The sequence below is a fragment of the Euphorbia lathyris genome, chromosome 2, assembly GCF_963576675.1.
Source record: "Euphorbia lathyris chromosome 2, ddEupLath1.1, whole genome shotgun sequence".
NCBI classification, from domain to species: Eukaryota; Viridiplantae; Streptophyta; class Magnoliopsida; order Malpighiales; family Euphorbiaceae; genus Euphorbia; species Euphorbia lathyris.
Genome location: NC_088911.1, coordinates 38,477,219 through 38,502,634, shown reverse-complemented (window position 1 = coordinate 38,502,634; position 25,416 = coordinate 38,477,219). Strand labels below are relative to the sequence as shown.

Below are 25,416 nucleotides of genomic sequence, written 5' to 3'. Positions count from 1 at the left end.
ACGATAAACCATCACAAGTTTAGTATCTGATATACAATAATAGACCCTTCATAGATTTGGGCTTAGCCCATTTAAAAGCTGCCACTGTCGTCTAATATTTCAGTGTGTGCCAAAAGAAGAAGCTTTGATCGAGTCACAAAAACATGTCATGTTAAATCATCAAATTCAGGTCTAAAAGTCAGAAGCTAATTATAAAAATTTTGGAAACATGGTTTCTTAAAATAGAAAACAGTCATAACTAAATCAGTTACTAAATGGTAACATTACATCCTCACAAAAATTCCATTTTTGTTTTCTTCAAACTTCAACATAAAACTAGTCTATTTCTTAACAAAAACTTGCAAACACATCATCCTAATTACTTCAATCTTTACATCATGTGCTTGTTTTCTATATTTAAAAAAATAGTTCACCGGTGTCGAATTCGGTATTCCCATGCTGCATAGCTCATGGCAAAGCAAATTCTTCTTTTTACTTAAACTTTAGATCACAATTATAGTCATAGGTTTGAAAACACAATGCAGTAACTAATATTCATATTTCAGAACTCAAGGTATAAAGTTACCCGTCTATGCATAGTGAAAGGTAAGTTTAACCTCCAATCTCGCCTTTTACGGCTTAAAGGTCTACCTTTGCTTTCAGGGTCCCGGTTCTCCTTCACATCTGCCAACTTCCACACACAGTTGTCCAATTCTGTTTCCACGGTCTCCAAAAAAAATACACCCTCCTTTTCCGGACTGTGAGGTTCTTCGCCTTCTACATAGTTTACTCTCATAGGCATGTCTTTGAAACGACTTAACTCATCCGGTACCTTCAGTATCCTCTCTGCACCAGGAGATGATACCTTCAAGGCGAAAACAATATTTTTATATCCAGAAGACAGAATCACAATAATTAGACCTTGTTTAAGCAATAGTAAACGAATAAGATCAACCATTAGTTACCTCAAGAGCCAAATTGTCAGGTATCTCTCCAAGTGCTCCAACTTCCTCCAATCTTTTTTTGTATTCTTGACAGTAGCTTTCAAGCTCTTCCATGGTAGGGCAGCCATATCTGATAAGCAAGTGTACCAGGAGTAAATAGTCTATACATGATGAGACAAATTATCCACATATAACGGTTAAAGGGAGTTGTGATTAGATCATCACAAAATTTACTGTTTCAAAGTTATCAAATTAGCATAAGCTAATTGTTTCAAATGGAATTCTGCAGGGCACATTGAAGTGCATAAACCAGACAAGAATCAGCTATATTCATATTGAAGAATGAAAATTTAATTAGCCACTAGAGTTGCAGAAAGATTGAATATGAAAGGTTTACTTTCTAACTTACAGAGATCTATAACCTTACTCGTTAGAAAGTTTATCTAGTCTCACATAAACATATCCACGATTGTTAATCTTGAAAGAATAGAGTTTCAAGTCATCAGCAAATTGCAACAAGACCTCTCGAGCAATAGAGAGAACCCGCTCGCCCCACGGGATACCTTGCAGCACAACTCCACCACCATCCCCACCATCACCAGGCTGCATTTCCATTAAATAAAATAGGTCAGCAAAGATGAATTTTCAAAAGCCAACTTCTAAAATCAAGCAACAAGATCATCTAAGTTAATTAACTGCACCTTGGCCTCCACCTCTTCCTCCTCTTCCCACCCATCTGATTCCTCGTCTTCAGATATTTCATCTGCAACGAACATCAAAAGGAAGGAGTCACTATTCTATGGTGAACCTTCTGAAATGCTTCAAAGGAAGAAAACAGAAAGCACACAGGAGAATTTAGTGAGAGGATGAAGAATACCAAAATTGAAAATTCATTGTAATTTTGTGACTATCTCCATATGACATTTAGGAAATGTTGGTGGTTCGATTGCTAACCAGCTATTCATAAGATGGAACTCAATTAACTGACATATCCATGTAAGTGACCATCAAGACCCAGTATATCTATCTTTTTCAATCTACTATGGAAAGACACATAAATTAAAATGTAATAATATACAATTAAGTCGTCTAAATCATACTTAAGAACAAATAGAACTTTTATCGAACACTTGGAATGCAGAACGAGCAACGGCATACGATTCTAAAATGCAACCTAAAGCAAGAAGCTTAAAGGAAACCTCCAATCAAACATGTATTGCAACAAATTTCAATAAGAGAAACCAATAGAAGACTTTGATGAACTGAAAATTCAACGAAAAGGGATGGAAAAGTTACGGTGAAGTCGGCCTTCTTCGCTGGTGTCTTGCTCGTGATCATTACTGTCATTGGAACTGGTGCTTAAGAGCTGAGAAGAAGACGGGTGATTTGGGAAGAAACTGAGTGAAGGAAAAGTGTTGTGAAATTGAATTGTGGCATTGGGAAGTATACATTTTGATGGTGAGTGATCAAAGAAAGAAAGGAGGCGTGTGGTCCTGCAAAAACTTGAAGAGTAAAGGAGGCGGCGACGTAGAAGATGATGAATAATCCGGCCACTACCCATTCTTTGCTTTCTCAGAAATTTTGGCTCGTTGGTTACTAGCGCCTCCTAGCACGGTAGTTCATTGCTACAAATTTACAGGGTACATTACACTCATGGCGCCTTAACTTTGCTCTTATGTTTATTATGGCCCTAAACTTCAAACTCTCTGATTGTTAACAACTTTAATTCTTGAACTTTTCTATTTTGGAATCATCAGTGATCATTTTTAGTTAGTAAATGGTAAAAATGGTTATTATTCAGTTGACGCTATCTTTAGAGCTTTCTGATCGAGTTGTGAACTTCGTTCGACCAGGATCCTCAGACAATTGTGCTTCCATGTCATGGAAAATGTTTTCAAATTGTTCAGACTGAAGATCTAGAGGTCGCGAAGCTCGATCCACGCTCACCGCATTAAGGTGATCAGGGTTGTAAATGAGCCGAGCCGTTCATGAGCGGCTCGACGGTCGGCTCTATAAAAACTAGCTCCATTCGACTCGATTTGTAAACGAACCGCTCGTGAGCACGATTTACTGGCTCAATTCGTAAACGAGTCGAGTTTGAACAGACCAAAACTCGGCTCGAAAGCTCGCGCACAGACTCGATTAGAATATTTATGAACAAATTTTAGTTATATAGAAAACTATATAGTTTTGTGTTAGTTCACAAATATCCAAACTTAATATTATTTCATTTGCTATTAGATAAATTCGTTCACAAACATAATAAATGAAAAATAGACGAACTATTTGTAAGCATCTTGTTTATATATTTATAAATTTTGCTTGTGAGCTTGTTTATGTACACAACTAAAGAGCTATTTGCGAGCAAACTTCATAAATATAATTAACGATATACCCACAAGCAATTCATGGTTAGATAATTTTCTTAATAAACAATGTTTAAAGAGAATTTTAGGCTCAAAGCTCGGCTCGAGATCGTTTATTTTCTAATGAACTGAGCCGAGGTTGAGCAAGCCAAAGCTCGGCTCGGGCTCATTTATTTTCTAATGAACTGAGCGGAGCTTGAGCAAGCTAAAACTCGGCTCGGGTTCGAGCTTATTTATTTTCTAATAAATTGAGCCGAGCTTGAGCAGGCCAAAGCTTAGCTCATGCTCGAGCTCGTTAATCTTATAGCGAGCCGATAGCCAAAGCTCGGCTCGGCTCAGTTCAATTACAGGCCTAAAAGTGGTGAATTGGTTTCTTTTGAGAGCTTGTTTAATCACATTGGGATAGATCATTTAAGTATATTCAGATGCCAAAATTAATAACCAATCAAAACATATAAAATGAACTCTAACATAACGAAGAGAGAATATAAAGATTATCTATTTATAAGTTTCTATGAGTGTGAAAATATCACTTTACCCCTTAGCTATGCGGTGGAACAGTTCCTATTACGAGATTCTCCTTCATCGTGGCCCTTTCAGAGTAAGATGCACTTTAGAAAATGAATTGAGCCTTTATTTGTTGAAAAGGTAAGTCTCATAAACTCAAACCACCAAATTTCTTAGGGTAATACAATGAATCTCAAAAATTCCAAAAAAAAAAAAATCTAGTTCCACAATAGCAATGTTTTTAGAGCATCTCCAACACTAACTGGCTATTTGACTCTCTAAAATAATATAAAATATTAGTTTAGTCAAATTTAGCTAGCCAAATTTATGCCTTGCTCTAACCATGCTAGCTATTTAACTCTCTATTTGATTATTTTATCATTAAAAGTGATTAAATTTAAAGAAAAAGTAGAAAAAAGATACAAAGAGGAAAGAGAAAGAATGAATAAAAAATAGAAATAGCTAGCCAAATTTAGCTAGTGAAAATGGCTAACTATTTATTTTAGAGAACCATGACAACTTGTTTGAGTGATCACTCTCTCAATGACTAACTAAATTTAACAATTTAAAAAGTCATGTCATCCTACTGGAGATGCTCTTAGGAAGCAAAAAGATACCCATATTATAAGTCGGTAAAAATTGCACAATCGACTTAAACAAAAACATCATCATATCATAGTTTTCATCGTCAATGTTATGTGATCGATGCAGTTTTTGATGTCAACCATGTGATCAATGGAGGTGGTGGGAATACAAGTGGCAGTTGGGTGGGATTCCCCGAAACTCTGAACCGGCCGGGACAGAGAATCTCGGTAATATTTAGGGATGAGGGTGGAGAACATTTTGCCCACTAAAATGCAGATGCAAACAAATTGTAAATAAAGTATGAACATATCATCAATTTTCGCTAATTGCGCACTTGGAATCAATTGGTTTTTCGCTATTGGAAATTAACCACAGTGATGTGGCATAGTTAAATGTGGCCAACTGGACATTTGAACTTTAGTGTTAGGTCACTACTGATTAGGAAATCTTTAAATAGCAAAATAAAATCTAGCTAGCAAACTGTGAAAAACACCCAAGTTGGGAAGTCATGAGTGTAATTTACCTATTTCCTTTTCAGCATTTGCCGGTAAAACTGACTTTATCAATGGCAAACAAAGCATGAACACAAAAGTTATAATATACAACTTGATAATCGCACGTAATCCTGTTCCAATTCCTCGTTAGAATCTTATGTGCACAGTAAGTGAGTGTTGCTAAATCAGATACTGAATGGATTAATGCAGCTACTCCTTCACCTGAGACCTGTACTTGCCTTCTCCACCCAAACCAAAACAAAAAAGGAATAGGGTACCAAAATGGCCTCAAAATTATTGGAGAACTACAAATTTGACCCTCACTTACAAAATAGCACCAATTTAACCCCAACGTTTATGAAATGGTCTAATTATAGCCTCGTCTAATTATCTCGGAGAAGAAAGGGATAGAATGTTAGGATTCAATTGACACCATTTCATAAAAGTTAGGGTTAAATTGATACCATTTCATAAACGTGTGGTTAAATTGGCACTATTTCACAACCCTTGGGGTTAAATTGGTGTTATTTTGTAGGTGGGGTCAAATTGACACTTCCCAATAACCTTGAGGTGATTTTGGTACCTTATCCCAACAAAAAAGGATTACTCCATAAAATCTATCACTGTATAGCTCTTTCACTGCATAATTATTTACAATCGGAGGATAGTTCTAAGTGTATCACACAGATTTTGAATGGTCTGTTGCTCTTGCGTTGCTTGCAACTCCTGGAGTGGCATCTCTTCGTAACACCTGCAACGAAATGCAAACACAGGTTAAAATTTGCAGGAAAACATCTTCAAGTTGAGCAAGCAAATAAATAGTGCTATTCAACTTTAATGTCAATTGAAAATATATACATGCTATTAGACAGATCAGTAAGTGATTACGTTTTATGATAGGCCAAAGCTTGTGCAAGATTCAGCAGTGTAGAACTAGAAGTTAATCTTTGATAGACACTTGGAGGAAGGGGCATCTGCAGCACATTAGATGAAAGAAATGAGCCCGAAAAGCCTCAGAATTTAAGCTACAGTATCTAGTTGTGCACAAATCTACAAGAGAGAGAACCTCATTTTGCAACCGTCGACCCTTTTTAGTTGGTCCATCACCAGTAAAAAGCTCTTGCAGCGCTTCCACTGCTATAGTTTCATTATTATCCTGCTGCAAATCTTCAAGCACATTGTTGGACAAGAGAGCGATGGGGGATATATCTGTTGCTTTCAAGAACGGTATGGGTACTGTATTACCAGCGGCATATATGGACCAAAGCTGCAAAACAATGATTTCCAACTAAGCAGCCATCTAATTTGCAATCCGAATTACTCGCAAACAAAATAATCAGTGAAAGCTACTTGGCAAATTGGTGGCAAGGCATTTTGCCAATCTTTCATAGTCACGATAGAGTGGACAAGGGACAAAACAAAAAAAATAATCCTGAATCTATTGAATTTCACACGGGAGGACCAAATTCTATAACAAAATACGCTTTTCTAGACTCCCAATGATCGTTAAATAAAGTTAAAGGTCTTGATGGCAGAGTAATTTGCAAGAATAATTAGACAGACAGTACAAACAATCTACTATTATCCACTGAACAAACCGCATAGGAATTAAAAAGGACCTTGTCTTGCAATGCAAACGCTTTTCTGCTAACAGTTTCATTCTTCAAAGTTGAAGTGCCTGTATTCCCACCTCCTCCAGCCTGTGATTGCAGCATGCTACCCTTCTTAAGACTTTGAGCAGACGAGCCAGATGCTGGAGCTGATGTCCTTATAGTCTGTAATTCAGGAGATGACCCTCCAACAAAAATGTTGTCTGTTGCATTATCCATCCTGTTGGAGATAAAAGAATGAATTTGGAAACATCAGCTTTGATCAAAGACAAACCAAAGAGTAAAATGGACGGAGTCAAAAGAAGAGGAAAAAAAAAAGGCATTGAGGAACAGAATCTTCATGCATCCCAAACAAAAAGACACTAAAATAATTGTAAAGAACACTGGTTATGATCCTGAAGTTGGCAACAGACGAATAAAACCCTAATTTAATTTATATGGACAAATTAAACCCTCACGTTCAATTTCTTGTCATTAAGCACCCAAATTGCTATGATACATGGGGTGAGTTAAAAGGGAGATTTGAGCTTCATGACCAGAAATTGGAACTTGGGGGTTTAATTTGACAGTAAAAGTTAAATTGAGGCTATTTGTCCATTAATGCCAACTTCAGGATGGAAATAGTACGTCCATTCATTAATAAACATCAAACCACACTCTGAAAGAAATACCAGGTATTTGTTGGTTTGCCTCCTCCACCGGAAACTGATGGGCTCTCAATAGATCCTGGATAATGTGAGGACTCCCTCTCATTATGCAGTCCATGAATTTTAGTCCGTGTGGTTGTCTTTTCTATCTCCTCTCCACCATGAATTATCATAGTTCCATAACCAACTGTATGTACATGTCATAAAGGAGAGAAACTATGAATCTAAGAAACATTCGACCTTACAGACAAATGTGTTTCAGAGAAAATAAACCAAGAACATCTCAGAAATCTACATAGAACACTTTAAGGCTATAAATTGGAAGTATCAAAACTTTTGCTGAAGGAGTGGCCTATGTTGCATTGAAACTTTGATGTTGAAGCATCTCCACATTGGAAATGTTTCCAGAATGGAAACTTAACATTTCAGGTAATGTTTCTATAAGTTTAAAAAACTGGAAACTCGTTTCTTCGAATAAAATAGGTTTCAACTGGACGGACAAAAGATCAACAAACGCAACCATCTCAATTGACCTTCAGCTTTCTAGTTAAGGTCAATCCTATCATAAAAAATTCTTCAGAATTGAGGCTTATACAAATATGAATCATGCAATGGAAAGAACACTTCACACATGACCTTTGCTGTATTTCTCTGCAGCTTCAGTAGTAGTTTACGCAACATTAATGCTAAAACAAATATGACAACCAGACAGTGCATTCCAATTGATACACTAAGTTTCATCCAAATTCCAGTCAGAACACAATAAATAAGATCCACAAATAACAAGCATACCTTCACTATCCAGTTCCACACCAGCTGTGGAATTGGGTACATCTGCCATTTGGGGTCTCTTTGATGGAACAGTGTCTCCATAGTCCTCGTTCAGTTTTGGACTTGCTTCTTGCTATTTCAGGGGTTAAAAGTGACGTGGTTTATCAGAAAAAGGTTCAACAGAAAGAATCTGCCAATTGCTGATAGAATGAAGATTCGGCTATAGACTTACTTCTGCAGCAGCTGCTGCTTCTTTTTGTGCTTGCAAAGCCATTGACTCCCTAGCTTGCCTGGCCTTTTCAATCCTTGGCAACATTGCGGAGGCTCCATATTTGCATTTTTCAATAAACTTGTGCTGAGTTTCAAATACAGGAACAGAATTCACTTTGGCAATGATATAAAATCATTTTTCTATTTGAACAAGAAACGACTTACAATAACTAACCAATTCAAATTTATTTGAAGACTTTATATATATATATATATATATATATATATATACATATATATATATATAGACACGCACACAATCTGTTACAGTCTACAGAAGCATACACCACAAGAAAGCCTATCGGTTTGAATTAAAATCCTATATGAGGGCCATCAATGTGAAAGAATCTAGCATAAGTTAGAAGAATCAATTGCTAAGAGTTCATTGATATGTGTCAGAGATAATAGATATTATTCTTGGACCTAACGAGTTCACTTCAAGATGGTATACCATGGTGCATGTTGTTTGCAGATGATATTGTGTTGGTTGATGAGACGAAAGAAGGCGTGGAGAGGAAGCTGGAACTATGGAGACAAACTTTAGAATCTAGAGGCTTTAAGTTGAGCCGAAGTAAGACAGAATATTTGGAGTGTAAGTTTAGCGGCGATAAGAGTAGGGAGGCAGGGACAATCACCCTAGATGAGAGAGTTGTTCAGGCATCAGATTGCTTTTGGTATTTAGGATCTATTATCCAAACGGATGGAGAAGTAGATGGAGATGTTGCCCATAGGATTAAATCTGGTTGGGCGAAGTGGAAGAGTGCTACGGGTTTCCTTTGTGACCCCGGCATGCCTAATAGATTGAAGGGAAAATAATTCTACCGCACAGCAATCAGACCAGCACTGTTATATGGTACGGAGTGTTGGGCAGTGAAACACTGTCACACTCATAAGATGTCGATGGCGGAGATGCGTATGTTGAGATGGACGTGTGGTCATACGAGAAAGGATCGGGTGAGTAATGAAATAATTAGGACAAAATTCGGGGTTACATCTATTGAGAATAAAATGAGGGAAAACCGACTAAGGTGGTTTGGCCATGTAAGACGAAGAGCGCTTGATGCACCAGTTAGGAGGACTGAAGAGTGGCAAATGGATGTAGTGGTGAGGGGTAAGGGGAGACCTAAGCAAACTTGGAGGAGGGTGATCGAGAGTGATATGAGTTTATTGGGGATTGAGGAAAATATGGTAGTGGATAGGACAGAGTGGAGAGAGAGAATTTGTGTTGCTGACACGATTTGATTTCACGGTTTTATATGATGGTTCATGTTAGCCGACCCCGAATCATTTCGGGACTAAGGCTTTGTTGTTGTTGTTGTTGTTGTGGACCTTATCTATCAGTTTAAGCTTTTGGGTTAAATACTTCCATGGAATCAGAGTCTCTTAAACCAAGAGATCAAGGGTTCGAGCCCTAACAACTCTAATGAAATTTCAACATGTAGTAGAGTGGGTCCGTGTTGTATACACTTCAAACCCAAGGGTATTCACTTACGGGGTGTGCCAGAGATAATATATACATGGGTCCCATAACAAAATGCATTATTTCACTTCTTGGTTTATCATTTTCTCCATACCTTCACCATCTCAGCTGCAGTTGGACGTAAACGTGGTTCTTTTGTAAGGCACTTCGCAACAAAATCATGAAACACAAGAGACCTACCAAAAAAACAGAGAACAGTGTTTAACCACCACATGCTATTATAGCAATCATATAGCATAATAGGCAGAAAAGAAGAATTAATATCAGAAAGTTGCAAGTCCAATAACTTAAAACAAACCATTTTTCTTTGTCCTCGAGCATTGGAGCAGGCTCAATGGATATCATGAATAAAACCTATGACAATCATAAGTAAATCAGACAAACTTAAGCGCTTCTTAAATCAACAAGCAAAGAGTTAATGCATAACATAAACCAGAAAAGCTCAAAAGGATAACATACATGTAAAGCGACATAAATGAGAAGTAGGAATTGTCAAGAATGTGTTTATATTCCCAACAAGTCCAGTACTCCATAAACAAGCAATGTTATGTTACATTATTCAGGACCTTGATTCCACAAACTTTTTCACAATATAAGATATTCCTTTGGTCAAAACAACTATCAGGTGCAGCACCATATAGAAGTTGTGTGCAAATGCCCCAAGCAAACTATTGGTATTTCATATTTGACAATTTTATAAAGGGTTAATTACAAATCTGGCCCATTTACATATTAAGCCTAGTTGTCCAACATCTTACAAATGGGCTTTCAAGATGAGGGTATTTTTGTCCAAGTGTAGTGAAAGTGTCTAGATTTGTAAGATGTTGGACAACTAGGCTTAATATGTAAATGGGCTTTCAAAATGGTCCAGATTTGTAATTAACCCATTTTATAAATTGATCCCGCTGCACGAAAAATGCCAAAACTATCCTATCCATTTATATATTGTTCTTACCCTCAAAAAGATTTTTAGTTCTTCCAACTTTGCATCATTAGTAGGCTGAGATCCTTTTAATTAAATGTTTGAAATTCCCAGTTGTCTAGTTGCAATATTTGAAACTGCCCAAATAATTCTCAGGCAGTTATTGGTTTTTCAATTTGGATAGATACCAATACATTATGTAGTGCCTTGTTGAAGCAATCAGATCAAGTCACTGTCCAAATCACATCACTTCATCTTCATATCAACATAAGAATATGAACCACAAACAAGCAGCAAATAACAAAAATACTAAAACTAAAGCAAAGATAACATCTAGTATGTACTTTATGGTTCTGTGAAATATCAGATAATTAAATACCAATATAGTGACTAGATCTTCTAATAAAAAAATTAGCAAAAGCAATGCTGCCTGTCATTTACTTTAAAAGTACACCTTTGAAATTCTTAACAACTCAACCAATAAACAAAACTCATAATAAATGTAAACTGATCATAACTAAAATGTATCGTGCAATATATAAGAGTGCATAATTTTCATTGCATTTCTTCAATTTCCAGGAACTTATTTCATTTTTTTCACCACCAGGATCTGCCACTTATATGTTAAACAAGGCTAATAAGTCATTCTTTCAAACAAGAGAATCGATAAATCTACAGGGCCCTTTGACATCCAGCGACAACAAATAATATTCCTTGCAGTGCTGCAGAAGAATTTTGATTCTCTCAGGTATATTAGTGTGACAGCAGCTCTATTTTCTATGAACTTAGCCACAGAATTGCATGATACAGATAATAAATCAATTATTGTTCAAACATCAAAGACAAGCAAAGAATTAGCCACGTAGAAATGGTTTTAAACAATAACAATCATAAATATCAAAAGACTACATTATCAAGCACTGACCCTCATAGGATGGACTGTTGATCTTGGAGGAAGTCCCTGAAGAGGACCAAAAAAAAAGTTAAAACATTGAAGATTTGTGGACAAACATATCCATAATCATAATATAATCATCCAAAATAGGACTTCTATTTCCTTCTTTTTCCCCTTCATTACATAAACAATTATTCCGAATATATTCATTTTCAACCGTTCTTTCTTCGACCATTATAAATCTTAAATTTTCTTCTTTTCATCACTCAGAGTAGTTAATGTTGCTTATTAACATTGTAAAATAACATTTTTTTTAACAGTAGCCACATTTTCCCTGGTAAACAATAGCCTGCTCCGAGTACATTGAGATAGCAACCCCCTGTCAGGACATTGACATCCCCTAAAGATCTGGGGAGGAAGGGCGAAAGAGAGCGTGTTGTTTCAGCCTTAGTTAACTGTAATACCTGTGTATTGTGGTTTGCATCCCCAAACATAGAAGGCCTCAGTTTTTTATTATATCTTATTGGGTCAGGTTAACAACAAAATCAAGATTCATTCCTTCTTCGACTTGATGTTGACTCCTGTATGGGTTTTGACTTTTGACCATTGTACCCAAATATTAGGCATAATAACTTGCATAGACATATGCAATAAAACAACTATTAATAAAACTTTATCAAGATTAATTCCACCGCCAAACACCAAAAGAAGTAAGTTACAGAGCAAATCCTAAACAGATTGATTTGTTACTGAACAAACTTTGACCTTTGAAGAATGAAACATTTTTCATTATTGAGATTTATGAACAAAATGAATATACCTCAGCCATTTCAATAGCAGAAACACCAAGAGCCCATACATCTACCTGAAAGGAAACGTAAAAAATATGATAATAAGTTGGTAATACAACACCAGTGACTTGACAAAGATAAGGGGACAATTAAATTGCCAATGAGCCTAGAGTGGGCCAAAAACCTGTGTCTCACTTTTTTTTTGTGACACTAATAATGTGGTAAATGGCATAGCTGTGTACATGTATTATAAGTAGTAGTATAGATAATCCTAGGTATATGTCCAATTGGACTTCGAGATTACTTCTTAAGCCCGAACCCTTCATTTCAGGATACTTTCACATTGCCCCCCACAGGCTTCCTAGCACATGCGGAACCCTAATCCGGACTAGATAGCCCTATTTAAGAAAATTACTTCTCATATGCCCAACAAGTATTGCCCTGTTTCAGCTTCTGGATCTTGGTAAGCAGAGGAATTTATATTTTCTTTTGTGAGTAGATCAAATTATCCAGTTCGAGGTTGATCAGAAACCCTTTAGGTGGCCTTACTCCCAATTAAAGTCTATTTACGCTAGGAATGAACTCAAAACCTAGAAACTTATATTTAAGTTAGGTAAGATCTACAATGATACTGTCAGAACCAAAGTTCTGAATTATTGCAGAATGGTTTAGGATAGAGTTAGAAATGAATTTAGAAGAGAAGATAGGAGATTCAAGAGAAGATTGGAATAGGAGTAATTTCATAATTCTCATAGATAGTAAAAGCATGACCCTATAAGCAGCTAGTACAGTTGAGGTCATAAGGGTTACAAGTACAGCTGTGAACCTACAGTTAAATAAAATCAGGAATTCAATAAGCATGACAATAAGGAAAAAGTAACGACATAATAAAGCAATTAACAGAAATAACTAATTGGCTGTAATTCAATTCCCTAAATTGCCCTTTTCACGTGTGCTGTATGTGACAATGCTGCCCCCCCCCCCCCCATCAGCACAATCTTGTCCCCACGAATGATAAAGAAAAAAACAGGAAACTCTTTGCGAATTGTGACCTCATCCTCCGAAGTTGCACCTACAGCTGAGAGACCAGTCAACAGAATAAGTAGTTGTTTGACAGGAGTGTCATCAATGAAAACAGTGCGAGATTTGAGGACTTTCTTAGGCTGAATACCCCACTCGGCATCCACAACTGGTGGCTGGGTGGTAACCACAGTAGCATTAGGATTCACTCTTTTCTTAAGGAGAGAGATGTGGAAGACAAGGTTAATTTTGCAAGAATCAGGCAATTGTAACCGGTAAGCCACTTTCCCAATCTTTTCCACAATAGGAAAAGGTCCATAGTACTTCGCAGAGAGCTCAAGAGACTTTCTTAGAGCCATATCAACCTGTCTGTAGGGTTGAAGTTTGAGAAAGACCATACACCCCACCTGGAATGACCTATCAGCGCAGTGTGTATCCGCCATTTGCTTCATTCTGTTTTCTGAAGAAGCTAAACATTCCTTGAGATAAGTGCTCATTTGATGTCTTGCTATATCTAGGTCTTCAATGGCTGCTATAGGAGAAGTAGAAGTAGGAAGAACTGGTAAAGGGGGAAATAAAGCCATAGCTTATACCAGTATTCAGCTAGACTTAACTAATTGGCCCATTTGGTGCGAGTAATTTATCACATGCGCCTAAGATAATTTTCCAAACACCGGTTCAGGCTCAGATTGACCATCTAGCTGAGATAGGCACTTCTCAGAAATTCCCTTAAGTCAACCTGTTTATCTTTAAAAATATCACAGGGGAATGTTTCCTCATCCGATCTACCCCTAATATCAAATGATAATCACCAAGGTCTAAAACTTGTAGGTGAAAAAAGTACTTTTCATGATTCATGGACGATCGGAAATCGTTGCATTTGGAATTGACAATCAATTGCCTTCCATCTGCCACTGATACAGCAGCTGGTTTGACTTGCACCAGTGGTAGTTTAGCCTCATTAGCTAACTTCTGGTCAACGAAACTATGGGTACTACCACTATCTATCAATATCATGATAGGCTTCTTCTGTAGAACCCCTTTAAGCTTTAAGGCATTGTCATTCATGTCGCCATCAAGGGCATGAATGGAGAGAGAAATCTGTTCAGGTTCCATTAAACCTCCTTCCTCTGGCTCAGTTGTTTCCATTTCTGCCAATACTTCAATAGCCTCTTCTTCAAGTATATCTTTTGTGATCTAGCTAGTTTTTGATACATTTTAACAAGGTTAACATACATACAAAAAAACATCTAGAGGATACTCATCTTTTATTTTTGGTTCATTATGCTATTGATATTTTATTTGGATATATTAGGTCTCTGATCTTTTATTTTCCAAATTTTGGTTCATTGCTTGGGATGGTGTATGTTGCTCTAAAAAGGAAGGAGGTTTGAGTTTGAGTCTGGAATATTGATTCTTTAAATTCCCAGTCTGTTTTGGTCCAGATTACAAATAGTGTTATTACACAAGTGAAAAATAGGGGTGCTTATAGTGGGGGTAATGCTTTCAGCTGGGATTTTTGGAGATAATCCACTGAATTCTTTTGTTTTTTTTATTCGTATTGGTTTTTGGTTCTTAATAAATTGTTTTATTCATCAGAAAAGAAAAATAAATCACAAAGCACTTTCACCTTTTAGTTCCACATAGTCCATAAGCAACTATGCGGGTCCAAATTTCCAGTCAGAATGTACAAATATTTTGCCAAATCTAATTCTTTTTACTGGTTCAAATCACAAAATTGGAAATGTTACCAACCGAATGAAGAAAAGATATGAACAACCAAAAACTGAAAATGCTTCATCAGCTTAGTGTCATTATTGAACGAAAAGGCAAGATGCATGAAAAACACAGATTCAAATCTGACAATAAAAAGACATAATACCTTTCCATCATACCGGTTTTCCTGGATAACTTCTGGAGCCATCCAATGTGGAGTGCCGATAAACTGCAGTTAAGATAAATGTTCCTCAACACAGTAGTTCAAAATATGACTAAATTATCACCAAACTAACATGTATTGTACAAAAAGCCAAGTAATTATGAAACAGCAAGCAGGATCAAGCACTAAAGAAAATATTTGGCAGTTAATATACCGTATTGCGCTTTGACATGGTCCTTGTAAGCTGTGCTGCAACTCCAAAATCACCTGCTCAGAATGCATGGAATTAACACAACAAATATAGTTTGTGTTTGCCAGTAACCTCTCCTATAAATGACAATGTAAAGCAAGAAACAGAAAAATAATTATGCTCTATAAACAAAACTACTGAAAGCATCTTCAAATACTAATCAACATATTAACAAGGACCACCATCTTACTGTTTGTCTCATAGGCTAACAGGGCCATGTGGGAACATAACATATTAAATTATCACTAGGATTTCTTTTCCTTTATTGTACATTAAACCTGGTACACTATTTACTTTTATGATGATAAAGGTACTCACCCAACTTGACTTCCCCTTGTTCTGTTAACAAAATATTACCACCCTTGATATCTCTATGGACCTTGAAAATTGAATGCAAATAGGCAAGGCCCTACATAAAAATTCAAGCCAAAACACATGAAGGAAACAGAATCAACCAGTAGAATATCTAGAAATAAATGAACTAAGGGAAACGCCAACCAACGTCAATTCAGTTACTTTCCTTGAATATCCATACAGTGAAATACATTAAACAATAGAATGAAAGCTAAAATAACTCTGTTCATAATTTCCTGAAGCAAACAGAGTTTAAGTAGGATTTCCTTCATGAACTCATGATTATCATCAGAAAGCATCCAGGCCATGCGCATTGGCATAGGTTTCACATACAATTTTCAATTATTGATTCCTTCTAACTAAATCAAATCAATGTACCTTCAGTGCTTCTCTGCATATATATGCTATTTGAAACTCCTCCAAAGGCTCTTCAGTAACATTCATCAAGTCAGCTACACTTCCACCTCCACAGTACTCCATGACTATCTGCAAAAACCAAGGAATTCATAAGATTTAGACGTAGTATGTGTGTACATGCATAAATATAGTTTCTCATTAATAGTTCTGCCTATAGGTGAAATCTATTAACCTAAAAGTAATAAGAATGAAAAAAAAAATGAGTTCATACCCAAAGATACTCTTCCCCTTGGTAGCTTCCCAAATATCGAACAACATTTGGATGGCTACATTGCTGCAGCATCTCAATCTCACCTCGAATTTCTTCATATCCCTCCTCCTGGGAAGAAGTAGGACCAAAATCTAATTCAGTATTAAACCAACCCAAGCAATTTAAGGACTTGATTATATGTGGAACAACAAAGAACACTCACCCCCTCACTTAATGATATAACCTTGATAGCAACCATCTCCGAAGTCTTGTAATCCCTTGCCTTGTAAACGGCCCCATAAGAACCCTTTCCTGGTACCATAAAAACCAAAACTCAGCAAAAATTCTGAAAAGACAAGTACAAGAGGTGAAGCTCAGTTGCAGTAGTAACAAATAAATATTAACAAACTACTAGTTCAAAACCTTGACTTGATCAAAATCCTAACTCATCTCACAGCGAAATAGCTTTTCAGAGAATAAATATAGCACAAGTAGTATTTTTTCCGTTCATAAATCCAAATGTCCCTATCAAAAACCCCCCTACTATGTATAACCAACTGAAAAAATGTTCCTCGAGCATGTAATATCATAAGGTGCAGCTCCATAAACTAAGCACGCTTCAAAAAGTTACATCAATAACTACATCCCGCTCTCTGTGTATCCAAAGTTAAACTTCACATAGTATCTTAAATGTATGAACTAGTAGCGCAGATGACACTTAAGTCCATATCTATAACTATTGCCTAAAATTCAGCTTGAAGCACACGCACCAAGTTCATTGAGCAATTCGTACTTTGTGGTAGGATCTTCTCTAGTAACACTCTCTGGAATTGAACTTGATGAAATTCTGCTCTGTACATGCCTGGCCTCCTCTGCCTGCAAAGAAGCAGATCCGCTCCCTTTCCTCTGCTTCCCAAATCCGTACTCCCCTACAGCCTGCATGCTTGCCACCGCCCTCCCCATTGTGGATCCACTATCCGCTCTGGCAGTCCTCCTCACCACAGTCCCACTCACCGTCGACTTCAGCACGAAAGTGCCAAACCCTTCCCCGTCGTCGTCACCAGCACTCTCGTCTCCTGCTTCCATTCTCTTGCTATAATCAACAAATGGAGAGCTTGGAGGTCTCCTTAGAGACGCAATTGACGAGGAAGAGGATGATGTTTGTATCGGAGGACGGCTCCGAGTAGTTTTAACAATCATCGTCCCAAAGTCACCACCATTTCCATCGTCGATGTCGTCGTCAAGATGGCATCCACCTCCGAAATCTTTAGGAAGGCGTTTAAGCAGGGGAGGGAGGGAGTCTTCGTCTTCTTCGTCATTTTGGGATCCTCCACCTTTGTACACCATTGTAGCGTAGATGCCATCATCGGGATCTTGGTTGGAGTCGGGTTCAGGTTCGGAGCCGGAATCATGGACTATAAAGGTGGAGTATATATCAGATTTCTTAGGGGTTCTACGGCTTGCCCGGCGACCGGAGGGCGGGAAATCCATTCTTCCCCACGGTAGGTGAAGATTGGGTTGTGACCGTTGCTCGTTTAGCGAAGAAAAACAAAAGAGAGTCGACCCTTTCTCACCGGGTTCTCGGCCCACTCCTTAAACCTCCTCTAAAAAAAGAGAAAATTGGAGCAAAATGTCAGTTTTTTAACTTTTTTTTTTTTTTTTGAATGGACGTTTTTTAAACATTTTCATACACATTTATTTTTTTTTGGTAGGAACAAGAAAATAAAGGCAAACCAACAAAAAAACAAAAAATTAACCCGGGATCAGCTTTGAGAAGCTAACCCCCACCATATCCTCCAGGAAGACCGAGGAAAGAAAATCCGGAGGAGAAGAATAAGTAGTGACTCCCCAACTCCCTTCATGACCAGTTGCCGCCAGACGATCCGCCACCCTGTTTTGCTCCCTAAAGATATGGCAGAAAGAGATAGAACCAAAGGCAAGGCAGAGCCTCTTGATCCCATTAATCAGATTCTTGCTATTCAAACCAATAGCTATGTTGTTTGAGATTAACCTGATAGCTTCCTGATTGTCAGATTAACTACCCCCAAACTCTTGGCCAGGGTAAGACCAGAATAAATACCCCACAATTCAGCCATGAAGGAAGAACCTTTGCCAAGATTATGAGAGAATCCAGAAATCCAAGCACCCCCATCATCTCTCAGGACACCACCTGCAGCAATGTTACCATTGGCAAGACAAGAGCCATCCGTATTCAGCTTTATCAAACCCTCCCGAGGTCTTCTCCAGCAAAGAATGTGAATATCCTTTCTTTGAATACATCTATCAAGAGAGTCTTCCTTAAAACTATCAATAACCTGATAAATCTTTTTAGCAAAAAAGTCAACCAAGTTAGGGATATTAAAAGAATTAGTATCAAAAATCTCCTTATTTCTCCAATCCCAGATTTGGTGACAGACAATAGCAAAGAAAATTTCACCATGGTCCAGATTAGTAAGCAAAATCTCATTCACACCATCCTTAAACCACTCTAGATTGGAATGGGAGAAGAACATATCAATCATATGACTAGGGAGAATTTTCCTCCAAATAGCTTTACTTTTCTCACAATCCCTAAGAGCATGACAAATGGTTTCTTCATGCCCTCTATATCTGCTACAATCTCCAGACTCCACCAAATGGCGCCTTTTTCTATCTGAATTAGTAAGAAGTCTGTTTTTGATTCCAAGCCACAAGAAACTTCTAACTCTATAGGGCACTTTCATTGACCATAACACTTTCCAAATATCTGAAAGAGGGTCTTCATCACTGTTGCTAAACGCCTCAAAGGCAGACTTACACGTATAAGCACCATTATTGGTAGAAGTCCAACAATAATTATCCTTATCCTCATCCATGCTACTAATCTTAACTCCTCTAATTCTGAGGAGAGTATCCAATCTAAAGAAAGCCTCAAATTTAACCCAAATCCAATCACCATTTGCATCCACCACATCAGCAACCTTCCAATTACAACAATTATCAGGAGGGAGGGCGCTACAAACTTCTATCAGAGACTTGTCACCAATCCACTTATCATACCAGAAGCTAATCGTTTTACCATTACCCACATTCCAACCAATCCCAGAACAAAATTCTGAAAAAATAGAACTGAGGCCTTTCATACACAGTTATAAAATTATGTTATTATTTTTTAAAAAATAATAAGGAATTAAATAAATTTTATAATTTAATTGGGTCAGTATATATATATAATATTTCACATTTATTTTAGTTTTAATTAATAAAATTATAAATTATATAATTATATAAATCTATCTATACATCTATAATAGTGGAAACAAAGCGAAACGAGAAAAAAATGTTTTAAAAGTTTTTTTTTATGAAGGGTTAATGTAGTGAAAAATCAAAATTAAAAAAATTTATTTAATTAATAATAACAGATGGAAAATTGAAAAGTCATTTATATATTTATAATATAGGTGTCTTCTATGGTTACTTTGTTTTTTACAAAGTAAAGCTTACTTTGTTTTCTTCACTATTGGATGATGGTGGACTTTAACAAAGTAAGTTCATCCAATGGTGGTAAAAACAAAGTAAATCTTACTTTGTCAAAAACAAAGTAAGCATAGCCTAACTCATATAATTTATAATAATAAAAAAAATTTATCAATTAGAGCATCTCCAATAGAGGGTGCCCAAAAAAGAGCCAAACACATAATTTTAAAATATAATATTTTATTGTCTCTTTCATCCATATCACTTTTGGCAACCTTTATTTAAAAAATGCTCAAATAGAGGTTGCTTGAAAAGTTGTCATTATAATCTTACAAATTATTATTTTATTAAAAATATTAAAATAAAAAGCTACAGATTTTATTATTTCTAGGAGAGGGACCACCTATTTCATATTAAAAAATAATAAACAAGGTTGCCAAGAGGTGGCCAAAAATTAGCAACTTTCCTTGGCACCCACAATCACTCCAATAGTGGGCACCCTTTAAAAGTTGTCAAACCTGATGCCACATCAGCTGGCACTCTTTTGGGCACCCTCTATTGGAGATACTCTTACTAGTCCATTAATTAAAGTAATAAAAGAAATTAAGAGTTACAGAAAAATGAAAAAACACAAAGTGATGGAAATCCAAAAGTCACAAATAAACCTATATGTAAAAACTTCAAAGAATTAACATTTTGGGTTAAAGTCCTTCAATATAATCACATTTTGGAGTAAATCGAGTTTAGAATCCATCTTTCAGAACTTTTAAAGTTGTTATTTTTGGGTTCGGGTTGTTGATCCACGTTCTCATCTTGTGTTCCTCGATCTGCCACAACAATAAACTGCAAAACGCTTAAGAGATAACTTCTGAAGGGTTTTAAAAGCCTCATTTTTAATTGCAAGTTGTTTATTTAGTTCTGATTTCTAACTTTTATGGGTTTTTTTGATACAAAACGAGACAATCTGTCTGTGAACTTGGTTTTGTTTCGATCAAGGGTGGAAGCATATGCTAAAAACCAAATATATTTAGGCTAGTAAGGTCTGGTTTTTGGTGATACAAAATTTGAAAGGGAGTCTTATGACTAATAGCTGAAGATAATATGTTAATGAGAAAAACTGCAGTTGGCCGTAAAATGATTGGCAATGAACTTTGAAATAAGAGTGGCCTTGTTGTATTGACAATGTCCTAATACTTCCTTTCAACTCTCCCATTTTGTTGAGGAGTTTCAGGACAAGTTGTTTAATGAATATTATGTCATTATCTCTATAGAAATCTGGCATATAGAACTTCATACCATTATCTGACCAGACCGTTTTGATATGTTTGTGAACTGTGTTTGTACATGCCTACAACTGCTTTAACAATGCACCGGCTTCTGCCTTAGTTTGCACAAAGGTATCCAAGTAAATCTATCCATGATAGTTAGATAATATTGATCATTAGTGAAAGAGTGCTTAACAGGCCCCAAATATCAACATGAATCAAATCAAAGCATGATTTTGCATAAATTTCACTCAAAGTAAAAGGCATTTTTCGTTGTTTTGCTCTTTGGCATGCATCACAAGGACTAGGTACATTTGCATTACAATTTGGAAAGCAAGCCTTCAATCTTTCCATTCTTGATTTTGATGGATGTCCCATCTTTAGGTGCCATATGTATTGATCTGTGTTGATTGTATATAAAATTATAGACCCTGAAAACATAGAAACTGTAGAGGATATTCAAGATAATATAATCCTTCATGTTCTCTAGCAAAACCAATTGTCTCCCACTTGATAGGATCCTGTAGCACACAATTATCACTTCTCACAAGGATGCACAAATCATTTCTAATAATCAGTTTACTAGCAAAAATTAGGTTGTACTCAAATGTAGGTATGAATAATACTTCATGCAAAACAAGATTAGGAGCAAGATGAACCTCTTCTATATAGGTTAGTGGTGCAGTAATCCTATTAGGTAATTGCACTTGGCAATTTTGGGCTTCAACATATGTTTTGAAGAACTTTAAATCACTGATTATATGATATGTAGCCCTTGTATCAATGATTCATTTATCTTTTGTTGATTTATAAGATCGAGTACTCAGAAGTACATCAGATTTGTCTACCTTTGCAGTTAAATTTGCATTGTTAATTTGTGTTGGAGTCTTATTTGATGTTTGTGGAAGCAATGCCATCAACTGGTAATCCTATGTCTCGGTTAACACATGTTGATCTAGATTAGACTATAAAGTGCCATAGTAAGTCTAGTCCTCTTGTTCAGACTCTGAATCATTATGATCACCATGATTTGTGCCACATAGTTTGCCATAGGAACAAATTTTTTATTCTTGTGCGTGTTGTTGTAATTGGGAGGATAACCATGCTTCTTAAAGCATGTATTCTCAATATGGCATAGGACTCCACAATGATTACAAATGGAAGGATTTTTGCTATAATTTTTTTTTTAGTATTTTGTGGCCTGAAGTTGCGAGTTAAATTACATAAATGGTGTACAACCTTTGACTATTTTCACATTTTGGTGTACAACTTTCAATTTTGCACAAAAAAATGTACAAGCTTTTGGTGACCTTCCACTGAAGTGTACAATCGGTAATTATGACCGGTCAACGCGAAGTCAATGCGCCACATCAGTAATTTGACTTCTCTAAAAGTCAAAATTGCTGACATGATGTGTTGACTTCACGTTGACCGGTCAACTTTTGACTTTTAGGGAGGTCAAATTGCTGACATGGCATGTTGACCGGTCATAATTATCGACTGTACACTTTAGTGGGAAGTCACCAAAATGTTGTATATTTTTTTGTGCAAAATTAAAGGTTGTACACCATATTGTGAAATAAGGAAAATATTATACATCACGTATGTAATTTACCCCGAAATTGTCTTATGTTTTGGGTTGGAAATTAGAATTGGAATAACGAGGAAAAGGAATGCATCAATCTTTCCTTTGGATGTGTGGTTTATTTATCTTTCATATTGTATAATTAGAGAATAAACTTTGTTTAGGGAAGGCAATGACTCCATGATCAATATTTGAGAACAAATAGTTGCATAGCAATCTGTTAAACCTTGGAAAAATATTATTACCTTATTTGCTTCATGTTGATTTCTCAGGATTTGGAAGACATTACAACTGCAAGCTGGTCAACTCATCATATAGGATCTTCAATCATGTATAGTTTTATGTTATTCATAATTCTCCTTGTTGATAAGTATGGATTTTTTTCTTCAATTCAACAATTGGAATTGAATCTCCTTGTGAGAAACGACCGTGAAGATCATTCCAAACCTCGAATGCTTTATCTATCCATATTATATTTTGTGCAATTTGTTGAGAAACTGTGTGTAGGATCCATGACATCACCATATTGTTGCATCTATGCCATGAAGAGTACAATGGATCGTCTCTAGCTAGTGTTTCAATGGTTCCGTCAACAAAAGAAAATTTTTGGACATAAGTGAAATCTTCACATATCTTAACCATTGATGATAATTTGGTGAAACTAGATTTTTTTTTTTGGTTATAACCAGGAAAGAGAAAAAAAAACAACCAGAAAAAAGGCCGCCTTAAGCAACAACAAAGCGGGGGAGAGAAGCTCCTTGATAGTCCTCTTGCAGAATCTGCCTCAGATCTTGGGGAATTTGAGCAATCTCGCTCACACCAATTGGACAAGAGAAAGCCTTTCTTGCCAGGAGATTGGCACATCGATTCCTTTCCCCATACACATGGGAGATTTTGATATGTTCAAAGCTGTTCATCAGAAGTTGAATGCTTCTGATTAGGGACCGAGAGATATGGTGGACGGGGCAAGGGTTGTTAATCATCTTCACAGCCTCGGCACAGTCAGACTCAGCAAATAGCTGTGACGCCCTTTTGGATTTAGCGAGTTGAAGGCCCGAAAGAATACCCTAGAGCTCCGCTTCAAACGAGCTTCCTTTTCCAATATTATGCATAAATCCCCCAAGCCAAACGCCATTACTGTCCCTCAATACGCCACCAACAGCTATGCCTTGATCCTCATCCCTGTGGGACCCAACCGTGTTTAACTTCCAACATAACCCATTCGGTTTCGACCACCCCAACCACCTTTCAACCTTTGTCTTGTGAGCATTAGGCAGATGAAAGAGGTTCCAACACTTGTTATTCTCAACATCCTTTCGGCGAATGGTATCCCCCGGTCTTTGGGGAGGCAAAAAATCGGATTGGAAGAGAGATTTGTTTCTCCAATCCCAAAGAGTAGCTGCGACAATAACAAAAAACGGTTTCCAGTTAGCCATCCCAAAAGAATTTTCCGGCTTAAGAATACAAGTCATAAACCAATTATCTTGGTCCGTCGAGAAGAATTCAGACCAAAAACGAGGGGGAAGGATCTCCTTCCAGGTGGCGGAGCTCATGTTACAGTCGCGGAGGGCATGACAGATGGATTCCGAAGAACGTTGACATCTCGAGCAAGTATCGTGATCAATGAGGTGGCGTCTATGGCGCTCAACATTAGTGAGGAGCCGATTGTGAATAGAAATCCAAGCAAACAGTTTGTTGCGTTGTGGGAGCTTGAGTTTCCAAAGCATGTTAAAATGAGGGGGGCTATCTCCATTCCTCTCATTATTAAGCAGCATTTGATAGGCGGTCTTACAAGAGAAGCTTCCGTTAGACGTCTGGTTCCAGCACGGCATATCACCAATATCAGTCGGCTTGGTAGAGATGATAGCACGAAGTCTAAGCAGGATGTGCTCTTCGAAGTATTGTTCCAAAATATTCCATTTCCACCCATCCTGCTCATCAAAGAAGTCAGCCACCTTCCACAAGGCATGGATCTTTTCAATCGATCTGATGGTCTCGTTACGAAGAATAAGATTGTCAAGCCATTTGTCATCCCAGAAGGACGTAAGCCTGCCGTTCCCAATGCTCCAAGATAATCCAGCGAGGAAATCATCAAAGATGACATGTAAGCTTCTCCAGAGATGTGAGCGGTTTTTAGCAATTCTCACTTGGCCCCCAAAGATGGCATCCTTACGATACTTGGAACCGAGGACCGAAGCCCAAAGAGAGTTAGGCTCTTTCCAGAGGCGCCAAAGAAGTTTCATGAGGAATATGCGATTGTCGTCCTTTGCCTTCCTAAATCCCAATCCACCATTATTTCTAGGGAGACACATAGTGTCCCAAGGCACCAAATGTAGTTTCCTCGCATTAGCGTTGCTGCCCCAAAGGAAGCCTCGATTCAGCTTGTCAATTTTCTCGAGAATACCACTCGGAAGCATGTTCGTTTGCATGACATGATAAGGCACGGTGGCAGTCACTGATTGAACCAAAGTAGCTCGGCCAGCCATCGAAAGAGAGTTAGCCTTCCAAGAGCTAAGCTTCGTCTGAACCTTGGCCATGGTTTCAGCAAAGGTTTGTAAGTTGGCACTACCATGCAGGAGGGGTACACCCAGGTACTTCCACAAACACTTTGTCAGGGGAATATTGCAAGAACGGCTAAGTTGTCGAGCCAGACTATCAGGGACATTTCCAGACACGCAGATTCTGGATTTTTGTAGACTGACTTTCTGACCAGAATATTTGCAAAATTCATCCATGACT

General features: G+C 37.2%; 2 protein-coding genes across 2 annotated transcripts; both read right to left on the bottom strand.

Moving 5' to 3' along the window:
- Nucleotides 1-450: 450 nt before the first annotated feature.
- LOC136217850 (uncharacterized) lies at nucleotides 451-2,636 on the bottom strand. The gene is made up of 5 exons (XM_066004520.1): nucleotides 2,220-2,636; nucleotides 1,625-1,686; nucleotides 1,351-1,526; nucleotides 945-1,053; nucleotides 451-844 (listed from the first exon to the last, which is right to left on the bottom strand). The coding sequence occupies exons 1-5, from the start codon at nucleotides 2,482-2,484 to the stop codon at nucleotides 542-544; spliced, it is 915 nt and encodes a 304-aa protein (XP_065860592.1). The 5' UTR covers nucleotides 2,485-2,636; the 3' UTR covers nucleotides 451-541.
- Nucleotides 2,637-4,963: 2,327 nt separating this feature from the next.
- Nucleotides 4,964-17,975, bottom strand: LOC136217849 (serine/threonine-protein kinase 1). Its single transcript, XM_066004519.1, has 18 exons — nucleotides 17,142-17,975; nucleotides 16,595-16,683; nucleotides 16,393-16,500; nucleotides 16,143-16,250; nucleotides 15,729-15,819; nucleotides 15,375-15,427; nucleotides 15,164-15,226; nucleotides 12,291-12,335; nucleotides 11,501-11,536; nucleotides 9,952-10,007; nucleotides 9,748-9,829; nucleotides 8,136-8,258; nucleotides 7,925-8,036; nucleotides 7,157-7,319; nucleotides 6,495-6,705; nucleotides 5,942-6,142; nucleotides 5,764-5,849; nucleotides 4,964-5,626 (listed from the first exon to the last, which is right to left on the bottom strand). Exons 1-18 carry the CDS (start codon nucleotides 17,860-17,862, stop codon nucleotides 5,527-5,529), a joined length of 2,448 nt encoding a protein of 815 aa, XP_065860591.1. The 5' UTR covers nucleotides 17,863-17,975; the 3' UTR covers nucleotides 4,964-5,526.
- Between the last annotated feature and the right edge of the window lie 7,441 nt (nucleotides 17,976-25,416).